The following is an 11,144-nucleotide window of genomic DNA, read 5'->3' as shown; positions in this document are numbered from 1 at the left end:
TCTCACCGCGCGCAGGGATCCCGGCCACGCGCGCTCCCCTCCCCCACGCGCCGCCTCCTCCGGGGCTCGGCCCCTGGCGCACATAGTCTCCGCCCTGCGCCCCCTGAAGCGGAGGAGAGGGAGGCGAGGAGCGCTCTTCCAGCCGCGGCCCGACCGCCGTTCGTCCGGTGGCGCCGGCGGCCCCCCACGGAGGAACTACTTTCTCTCCCTCAGGGGCACTACTTCGCGGAGGCGTCGGCGCTGGCGGCGCGCACGGCATGGCGGCGGCGGCGGCGGCGCGCCTGAGGTAGAGAGACGCCGGCCCGGTCAGGCCTCGGCGCGGCCTACACGCTTCGCTCACCCGCTCCCGCCCCGGCTCCGCGCCCGGCCATGGCGGAGTCCTCGCCCGCCCGACGCCCGGTGCCCCTCATCGAGTCGGGTAAGACGCGCCGCCCGCGGCGCCCCCGCCCCGGCCGCGGCCCCCTCCCCGCCGCCGCGCCTGCTCCTGACCCGACTCCCCGTCTCCCCGCAGAGCTGTACTTCCTTATCGCTCGGTACCTATCGGCCGGCCCGTGTCGGAGAGCCGCCCAGGTGAGTGCGGGCCCGCGGGCGGCGGCCGCGCTCCGGGGGTCGCGGCCCCGCCGCCGCCTGGGGTCGCGGGAGGAGGGCGCCTGGCGGACCCGGGGTGCGGCCCCCGCCCCCCTAACTGCGCGTCTCTTCGGCTGCAGGTGCTGGTGCAGGAGCTGGAGCAGTACCAGGTCTGTGCTGCGCGGCGGCGCCCGGCCCGCCGCGTCCCCTGCGTCCCCTGCCGGCCCTGCCCGGGGGCCGCTCTCCCGGCTCCCCCGTCCCCCGTCCCGCCGCCCCCCGCCCCGCCGCCCCCCGCCCGGCCCCGCGCGGTGGTCACTCGTGTGCGTCTCGGGTCTTTGCAGTTGCTGCCGAAGAGGTTGGATTGGGAGGGCAACGAGCACAACAGGAGCTACGAGGAATTGGTGAGAGTTTTGACATTTCCATCCCGGTGTTTCCGAGCGCCCGCCCCCCGCCCCCTTTTCTGGTCTCCTGCTGGAGGGGCGAAGTGACCGAGCGGCGCTCGGAGGGGGCGGGAGGGCGGCCCGGGCGTCACCGGGACGACGGGACTCCCCCCTGTAGGTAGTATTTTGCTTTGGGGTGGCCGGGTTTGTTTGGGTAGGAAACGGCTGCGGGGGGCGAGGTGGCGGGGTGGGTCCCCAGGTGCGGTGCTTCTGGTGAGAGCCGGGGGCGCGCCAGCCATTCAGCGAGCTGCTCTCATCCGTGTTTCTCCTGAACGCAACTTGTAACTCGACCTGTGATTGGTCTTCCTCCTTTTGCCCCGCCCATCTTCTCCAACCACTTGTTCCTAGGAATAGAAGCTTCGGTGTCTGAAAGGTGGAGAAATGTTCCTCTTTTTTTCCTCAGCAGAGTAATAAAAAATCTTGGCTGCTGTGAGACTGTGCCGCTCCTCCAATACTTGTGCCGCTGTAAACTGTGCTACACTTGTTGAATGCCTTAGGAAAGTTAATGTGATGAATTTTTATGTTGCTGTTTAGCGTATGTTACTTAATATAGGCTCTAAATACGCAGTTTCTTTCTGGAGCACCATTTAACATAGATTACAGTTCTCTTTCCATTGTATTTTGTTGTCTTTTTTAGTTGCTCTCACAGTATATATGATTTGGTTTGATTCATTCGTTTTGTCCTTAGTGAAATAAAACATTTTTCAGGAAAATATTTTTCCAATTTGTATATTAGGACAAAGGATTTCTTTAGTTGCCAGGTCATATTCAGCATCTTGTATGCACAAAACAACTGGGGGGGAAAAAAAGAGTTCCTGAATGATTTTTTATCACAGTTCTAATACCTGCAAGCAGAAGTTGGTAGAATATGATCACCATTGTTGAATTATACAAAAGAACAGAAATAGGGGGATTTGTTATCTGTATGTGAACAGTCAAGTTTTTTTTAAAAACTTAATTGTAGTTGATTTACAATGTTGAGGTAATTTGTGCTATACAGCAAAGTGATTCAGTTATATATACATTCTTTTTCACGTTTCTTTCCATTATGGTTTGTCACAGGATGTTGAATCTAGTTCCCTGTGCTCTACAGTAGTACCTTGTTGTGTATCCATCCTCTATATAATAGTTGGCATCTGCTGACCCCAAGCTCCCAGTCCTTCCCTCCACCACTCCCCCTCCCGCGTGGCAACCACAAGTCTGTTCTCTGTCTGTGAGTCTGTTTCTGTTTTCGTAGATACTGAACACTTCAGTGTTAACAGTTAAAGTTGGTTGAATGTAACAAAAGATTCTATTTCAATTGTCAGTTTTAATATTTGCCTTCCTAGAGTTTTTTGAAGCAAACACTTAAAAGTGAATATTTTCAAGCAAGTGAGCTCTAAAGGTTCTGTATCATGGCAGTTTTTATGTTTTCTTGAGTTTGACATTTTGAGACTTAAGGAAATGTTTAAAGGAGTGCTCCGTTTTATTGTTTTACTCCTGTTGGTAGGTGAAAACAGTGTTGTCAGTGAAGCAGAAAAGCATTAATATTTTTTAAATTTATTTTTTATTGAAGTATAGCTGAATTACAATGTGTTAATTATTGCTGTACAGCAAAGTGACTCAGTTATACACATATATACATCCTTTTTCATATTTTGCATCATGGTTTATCATAGGATATTGACTGTAGTTCCTGTGCTGTACAGTAGGACCTTGTTGTTTATTCATTCTATATATACCAGTTTGCACTGCTAATTCCAAACTCCCAATCCAACCCTCTCCCACCTCCCTCCCCAGAAAAGCATCATTGACATGACAGTGCAGTCATGCTGCTGAAGAGAAAATTGCTTACATTTTGAAATAAGCGTAATGCTGTAACTACTGGAAAAGTTTCTTTAAAAATAGATTTGTATATTTTTTGGCTTTTGCTGGTAGAATTGTTTAAAACTTAAAATTCTGCTTTAAATTATTCAGAATCTCTCTTTGTGATATATCCCTATGATGTGGCTGTGACATATGTCTTCTCATTGTCTGGATGATTTGTCTGATGGGTATCCTCTTCCTCCTTTACCTTCCTGCCTCCTCCTCTCCCAGCACTAAATGGTAGAGGATGAGTTTCCTGTATAGAGAATTATTCTTTTGTCAAAGGTATGAGTAGCTTCTAGTTCTCCAACAAAGTCTCCTTTTTTAAAAAAAAAAAATTTTAAGGAGTGTTTAAATATACACAAATGAGAATAATGTAATGAATCTGCATATATCATAAACAAATTCATTAGCAATTTTTTTTTTTTTGTCTTTTGGCCTCACCCTGTGGCATGTGGAACTTCCCTGACCAGGAATTGAACCTGCGCCCCCTGCAGTGGAAGCACGGAGGCATCACCATTGGACCCCTGGGGAAGTCCCCCAATTTGCTATACTTATTTATTTTTTTATATTTGGCTTGAATTGGGCTTCAGACAAGTTCCATGCATTGGGCCGAAATTAAATCTCTTTTTATCTTGCATAGTATTTTTTTTCCCCGTGCTGTTGATTTACTGAAGAGACTGAGTTATTCTGTAGAATGTTTCACATATTGGTTTTGTCTGATTGTTTCTTATAATGTTGTTTGTTTCTTTACTTTGTTTAATTTATTTCTTTTTCTCAGTAGTTCGCATTCTTGGATCAGAACCACCTGGGAGCTTTATAAAATCTGGATGCCCAGGCTATGCCCCAGTTAAATAAGAATCTTTGTGGTGGGGCTGGACATTACTATTTTTTAAAGCCTTTCAGGTGATTCCCATATCACTGTTTATAAAGCTACAGTTTATCTTAGACTTGTGACCATGCTGTTATTCCAGCATGTACTTTGGAAGTAAGAATGTTTTTGATACTTCTCAGGAGAATTGAGACTAGTTATCTCTCAATACCTAACCCTGCATTAGCAGTTGGGCCTGTGAATTTAATTGGAATTTTTATGATTTATAGGTGGTGAAGAAAGGGGAAGAGTGAAATAGAAGTATAGAACTGGGCATGGGAATTGGGAAGGACTAGGTTTGTAAAAGGAGGGGTGTATTTAAAAAGAGGAAAGTGATTTGATATACTTTGTGATTGAGTAACATGATAGATCAATTTTTGTAGGCAATCTCTTAACCAGAAAAAAAAAATCAGAAGATTCATATAGTGTAGCCTATCATTAGGGGATTTATCGTTATTAAGTTGTCATTTATTTATTTTTGGCTGCGTCCAGTCTTCGTCGCTGTGCGTGGGCTTTCTCTGGTTGTGGCGAGCGTTGCAGTGACTTCTCTTGGTGCACAGCACGGGCTCCAGGCGCATGGGCTTCAGTAGTTGCAACACGCAGGCTCAGTAGTTGTGACTTACGGGCTCTAGAGCGCAGACTCAGTAGTGGTGGCGCACGGGCTTAGTTGCTCCACGGCATGTGGGATCTTCCCGGACCAGGGCTCGTGTCCCTTGCATTGGCAGGCAGATTTTTAACCACTGTGCCACCAGGGAAGTCCCTTGATATATATATTTTTTAAAATAATGTTTGAGTAGGCCTTTTGTGTGAGGGAAAGTCTTCAGAGTTATTTGTATTGAAATCAGTATCTGGTTTATTAGAATTGTAGGTGGTCATAGTTTTTAAACTTTTACGTTCATTTACAAATTTTAGACGTCTAGTAACATATAGAAACAAGTATATTTGTTTTTACATTTTGATTAGTGTTTAATTTGTCACAAGAATTAAATCTTAAAATATTTAACACCAACTTAATATTGTTAATTAAATTTCCTTGGGGGTTTCCACACTATATATGCAAATAGATGATGATTTTAATCTATAGATGTCTCAAGATGGCAAACATAAGATCTAAGCATAATGTTTCTAAGAATTTAACTGTTGTAAGTATATTTTATTTATTTATTTATTTATATTTTTGCCCGCTCCATGCAACACGCGGGATCTTAGTTCCCCAACCAGGGATCGCACCTGTGACCCCTGCAATGGAAGTGCAGAGTCCTAACTACTGGACCACCAGGGAATTCCCAGTATATTTTTATTTTATTTTATTTTATTTATTATAAATTCATTTTAATTTATTTATTTTTGGTTGCCTTGGGTCTTTGTTGCTGCATGCGGGCTTTCTCTAGTTATGGCGCGCGTGGGCTACTATTCTTTGTGGTATGAGTGCTTCTCGTTGTGGTGGCTTCCCTTGTTGCGGAGCACGGGCTCTAGGCATGTGGGCTTCAGTAGTTGTGGCATCTGGGCTCACTAGTTGTGAGCTTAGTTGCTCCGCGGCATGTGGGATATTCCCGGACCAGGGTTCGAACCCGTGTCCCCTGCATTGGCAGGTGGATTCTTAACCATTGTGCCGCCCGGGAAGTCCTATTTTATTTATTTTTATTTTAAAAAAAATTTATTTATTTGGCAGCGTCGGGTCTTAGTTGCAGCATACGGGATCTCTCATTGTGGCGTGCGGGCTCCAGATCTTGCGGGCCCAGTAGTTGTGGTGCGTGGGCTTAGTTGGCCAATCAGTGATCGAACCCGTGTCCCCTGCATTGGAAGGTGGATTCTTAAACACTGGACCACCAGGGAGTCCCGTAAATGTATTTTAAATTTATTGTAGCAAATTATTCTTTTTTACTCTTACAAACATTAAAAATAGTTCAGTTATTACAAAACTTATTACCATATCAGAATAACTATAACTTGCACAAGTGTATTCATACTTCTTTTCTTCATCTCTACTTGTCAACCTTCCTCGGTTTATGAATTCACTGTCCAAACCAAGGGGAGAGTGGTGTTACCATCTTGAGCTTCCTACTGGATTAAGGACTCAGGTTATGATTGAAGATTATGACTCAGGTCTTGAAATTTGGGTGCACTGCCACATAGACTCTACTGTAGTCTCAAATTGAGCCTTTTTTAAAAAAATAGCAAGGCTACTTATTTACCCATTTCAAACAGAACAACTCCTGGGACTTCCCTGGCGGTCCAGTGGTTAAGAATTCCCTCTTCCACTGCAGGGGGCATGGGGTTGATCCCTGGTTGGGGAACTAAAATCCCATATGCAGTACTGCACGGCCAAAAATAAATAAAACTCTGTTTTCCCCACCTGTATTGCAATTAGTCACATTACCATTTTATTTTCATTGTGGGATTCTAAAGACCCTTCATCCTGAGTGCAGCTTATTTCTTTCCTCTCTGCATTTTCTTTGTACTTGACTATAGAGAGCTATCATTCTACAGGCATTTCATTGACAACACTTGGGAACACTTAATGATCATGGTAGTGTGATGATAAGTTACAGTCTAGCAATAGAGCAGTATTAAATCAGAAATTTGGGTTTTGGTGCCAGGTGGCTAGGCTGTAATCTTGACTTTTTAGCATTACTTACTAGATGTTCTAAGGCAGATTATTTAGTCTCTACCTCAGTTCCTCGATCTGCAAGACAAGGGTAATAATAATTATATCAAAGTGTTGTGAACCTTATATGGAAATAAATGATTTTGCAGTGTTTATTAGTAACAATGTTGATAGGACAGTAAGTCATAATATTGTTAGACTTCCCCTTCACCTAATTTATATTTGTAGGGTCTTATGAAATAACAAAATACAGTCTTTATGAGCTCTAACACTTGTATGAATGATACCTGGTATTCACCCTTATGGATGACCACAGAGTAGGAAGGGGAACGGCAGTCTCTATACCTTAGTGCTGAATAACGGTAGTGGTGTCACTATCTGAGTCACTTAGCCTTGACTCTGCTACTTTATTATTTATTTATTTATTTACTTAATTTTTTGGCTGTGTCGGGTCTTAGTTGTGGCGCACAAACTCTCTCTAGTTGTGGCGCACAGGCTCAGTAGTTCTCACGGCCTTAGTTGCCCCGTGGCTTGTGGGATCTTTGTTCCCCAACCAAGGATGGAACCCGCATCCCCTGCATTGGAAGGCGGATTCTTAACCACTGGACCACCAGGGAAGTCCCTTGACTATGCTACTTTAAAAGAGAATAGTTATTAGTTACTTTGTTTTCATAGGCTCATCTAATCATAACAGTTACTTTCCTCTAAAGCAGGGGTCTCTAACCCCTGTGCTGCAGACTGGTACCTGTCTGAGGCCAGTTAGGAACTGGGCCGCACAGCAGGAGGTGAGTGGCAGGCAAGCGAGAGAAGCTTCATCTGCCGCTCCCCATTGCTCCCCCCCATCACTTACGTTATGCTTGAACCATCCCCCCACCAACCCGCCCCCCCCCGCCATGGTCTGTGGAAAAATTGTCTTCCACGAAACTGGTCCCTGGTGCAACAAAGGTTGGGGACCGCTGCTCTAAAGGACAAAGGTCATGTGACGTTTTTCCTTTCAAATTGTCTAAATCCTTACAGATTTTAAAAAATCTTCTATGTGGAGTTATCTGTCTCTCTTTTTTTTTCCTTAGTTCTTTACTTTGAAGCTATGTTATCAGGTGCATACAAATTCCAAACTTATCTTCCTGTTTAGTTGATCCCGCTCCTTCTTTCAAATGGACTTAATTTTTTAGAGCAGTTTTGGGTTCATAGCAGAATTGAGTGGAAGATACAGATTTCCCATATACTCCTGCTCCCATAGTCTCCCTCATTATCAACATCTCCCACCAGAGTGGTACATTTATTGCAGTTGATGACTATTTTGACATACCATGCTCATCCAAAGTCTATAGTTTGTTAGTGTTCTCTTACATTTACATTCAGTGCTCTTGGTATTGTACAGTCTGGGTTTGGACAAATGTACAGTGACATGTATCCACCAATAGAGTATCATAGAGTAATTTTACAGCCCTAAAAATCCTTTGTGCTCTGCCTAAATATCCCTCCCTTCCTCCCTTCCACTAATGTTTTTGCTGTGTCCATAGTTTCACTTTTTCCAGAATTTGACCCTTATTTTATTTTTATTATTTTAAAATTTATTTATTTTAAAATTTATTTATATTATTTTTATTTATTTTTGGATGCATTGGGTCTTTGTTGCTGCACACGGGTGTTCTCTAGTTGTGGTGAGTGGGGGCTACTCTTCGTTGCGGTGTGTGGGCTTCTCATTGCGGTGGCTTCTCTTGTGGAGCACAGGCTCTAGGCACGCGGGCTTCAGTAGTTATGGCTTGCGGGCTGTAGAGCGCAGGCTCAGTAGTTGTGATGCATGGGCTTAGTTGCTCCGCGGCATGTGGGATCTTCCTGGACCAGGGCTCGAATCCATGTCCCCTTCACTGGTAGGCTGATTCTTAACTGCTGCGCCACCAGGGAAGCCCTGACCCTTTTTTTAAAAATTAGGAAATACTCTCTCTTCATACTTCTTGCCTTAAAGTCTAACATTGCCTCATGTTATTGTAGCCAGCCCAGCTTTCTTCTGGTTAGTGATGGCATGGTATATATATTTTTTTCATCCTTTTACTTTTGGTATTCCTGGGGTCTCATTTTTAAAGTGTGTCTCCTGAAACAGCATGTAGTTTTATTCAGTCTTTTAGTTGGAGTGTTTAAACCATTTGTATTTAATATAATTACTTAAACATGATTGTGTTAGACCTACCAAGTATCTGTTTTATATATGTCCCATTTATTTTTCCTCTCTTACTTTCTTTTGGATTAAGCAGCTGTTATTCTATTTATTTTTTTATTGCTTTTCCATAGTATATCTTTTTATTGTTTTAGTGGTTACCCTAGAGATTATAATATGCATTACCATTTACTTTAGGTACTTTAACCACTTCTCATATGAATGGAGTTAAAACTATTAGTTGTCACCCTCTTGTCCTTTGGGCTATTAGCATATTTTACTTTTACATATGTTATAAATTTTTCCAGATGTTATTGTAGTTGTTTTATTTTATTTTATTTTTTTTGGCCACACTGCACAGCTTGCAGGATCTTAATTCCCCAACCAGGGATCATACCCGCATACCCTGCATTGGGAGTGCGGAGTCTTAACCACTGGACCACCAGGGAAGTCCCTGTAGTTGTTTTAAAGTCAATTTTCATTTGCTTATCCACTTGTATATCTTTCCTGGTATTTTTAATTCCTTCCTGTCTTTCCATGCCTCTTATATGTGATTATTTTTTCTTCAGTCTCCACAACTTATTTTGGTATTTCTTTTAATGAAAGTTTGTTGGCAGTGACTTCAGTTTTCCTTTTTCTTTCTTTCTTTTTTTTTGGTTTGAAAACTTCTTTGTTTTGACTGTATTTTTAAAAAAATATTTATTTTTTTGATTTATTTATTTTCTTAATTTTTGGCCGTGTCTGGTCCTAGTTGGCGGCACGTGAGATCTTTCACTGTGGCGTGCGGTCTCTTTGTTGCGGTGCTCAGGCTTCTTTGTAGTTGTGGCGTGCGGGTTTTCTCTCTCTAGTTGTGGCTCATGGGCTCCAGGGCACGTGGGCTCTTGTAGTTTGCGGCATTTGGCCTCTCTCATTGAGGTGCGTGAGCTCAATGGTTGTGGCGCGTGGGCTTAGTTGCCTTGCAGCGTGTGGGATCTTAGTTCCCCGACCAGGGATTGAACCCACCTCCCCTGCATTGGAAGGCAGGTTCTTTACCACTGGACCATCAGGGAAGTCCCTTGACTTTATTTTTAAGGTATTTTTTTTAATTTTTAAATAATTTTTACTCATTATTATTAAAAAAATATTAAAAAAAATTCTTTTCATTTATTTTTGGCTGTGTTGGGTCTTTGTTGCTGCGCGCTGGCTTTCTCTAGTTGTGGCGAGTGGGGGCCACTCTCGGTTGTGGTGTGCAGGCTTCTCATTGTGGTGGCTTCTCATTGCAGAGCATGGGCTCTAGGTGCACGGGCTTCAGTAGTTGTGCGCAGGCTCAGTAGTTGTGGTGCACAGGCTTAGTTGCTCTGCGGCATGTGGGATCCTCCTGGACCAGGGCTCGAACCTGTGTCCCCTGCATTGGCAGGCAGATTCTTAACCACTGCGCCACCATAGAAGCCCAGATTTTTTTTTTTAATTAATTAATTTGTTTGCTTTTTTTGGCTGTGTTGGTTCTTCGTTGTTGCGTGCGGGCTTTCTCTAGTTGCGGTGAGCAGGGGCTACTCTTCCTTGCAGTGTGTGGACTTCTCATTGTGGTGGCTTCTCTTGTTGCGGAGCACGGGCTCTAGGCACGCAGGCTTCAGTAGTCGTGGCACGTGGGCTCAGTCGTTGTGGTTCGTGGGCTCTAGAGCGCAGGCTCAGTAGTTGTGGTGCATGGGCTTAGTTGCTCCATGGCATGTGGGATCCTCCCGGGCCAGGGCTCGAACCGGTGTCTCCTGCATTGGCAGGCGGATTCTTAACCACTGTGCCACCAGGGAAGCCCCCCAGATTTTTTTTGTTTTTAAGCTGTGAAATTCTGGTTCGTTGGTTGGTTCTGGTGTTTTTTTCTTTCAGCACATTAATAGTGTAAAGCCAGCAGTCTTACTATTCCTTCTTTCAAGATAATGTTTTTTCCTCTGGCTGCTTTTTAAGATTTTAATTTTGTCTTTAATTTTCAGAAGTTTTACTATGATATACTGTAGTCATTATCGATTACTACATAAAAAATTATCCTAAACTTAGTGACTTAAGACAACACAGATTAATTAAGTAATTATTTTTACTTGGTTGCGCCACACAGCATGTGAGATCTTAGTTCCCCAACCAGGGATCGAACCCGTGCCCCCTGCACTGTAAGAGCAGAGTCTTAACCACTGGACTGCCAGGGAAGTCTCACAGGTTTATTATTGTCTCTGTTTAAGTCAGGAGTCCAGGCACAGCTGAGCTGAATCCTCTGTCTCAGTCTCTCTCAAGGCTGCAATCAAAGTGTTGGCCAGAGCTGGGGTTTCAACTGAAAGCTTGACTGTGGAAGGATCTGCTTCCAAGTTCACATCGTTTTTGGCTGGCTTCAGTTCCTGGAATGGATTGTTAGACTGAGAGCCTCAGTTCCTAGTTGGCTCTTGGCTGCACTCAGCTCCTTGCCACATTGATCTCTCCAACATAACAGCATGCCTCATGGAAAGATGAAGGCAGAGAGGGCAGTAGTCTGCAGGCAAGACAGAAGTCACAGTCTTCTGTAACCTAATAATGGATGTGTTACTCAATGTTAGTGTGTTCTGTTGGTTAGAAGTAACTTACTCAAGGGGAGGGGATTTCACAGGTCTGAGTACCAGAAGGTGGGAATGTTGGGGTCCATGTCAGAAGCTG

The 11,144-nt window shown here is 44.1% G+C and overlaps 1 protein-coding gene across 1 annotated transcript in view; it reads left to right on the top strand.

Annotated features, from left to right (window-relative positions):
- The first annotated feature begins 239 nt into the window (after positions 1–239).
- Positions 240–11,144, top strand: part of BRWD1 (bromodomain and WD repeat domain containing 1) — a 121,524-nt gene continuing 110,619 nt past the window's right edge. The window contains exons 1-4 of the mRNA XM_060150945.1: positions 240–418; positions 512–570; positions 708–737; positions 909–968. Of these exons, the coding sequence (XP_060006928.1) occupies positions 370–418; positions 512–570; positions 708–737; positions 909–968 (198 nt within the window). The 5' untranslated portion in view covers positions 240–369. The remainder of the gene's footprint in view (positions 419–511; positions 571–707; positions 738–908; positions 969–11,144) is intronic.

Source organism: Lagenorhynchus albirostris, chromosome 5 (genome assembly GCF_949774975.1).
Source record: "Lagenorhynchus albirostris chromosome 5, mLagAlb1.1, whole genome shotgun sequence".
Taxonomy (NCBI): domain Eukaryota; kingdom Metazoa; phylum Chordata; class Mammalia; order Artiodactyla; family Delphinidae; genus Lagenorhynchus; species Lagenorhynchus albirostris.
Note: the sequence above shows the minus strand (reverse complement) of the source record. Positions and strands in the feature narration are given on the sequence as shown.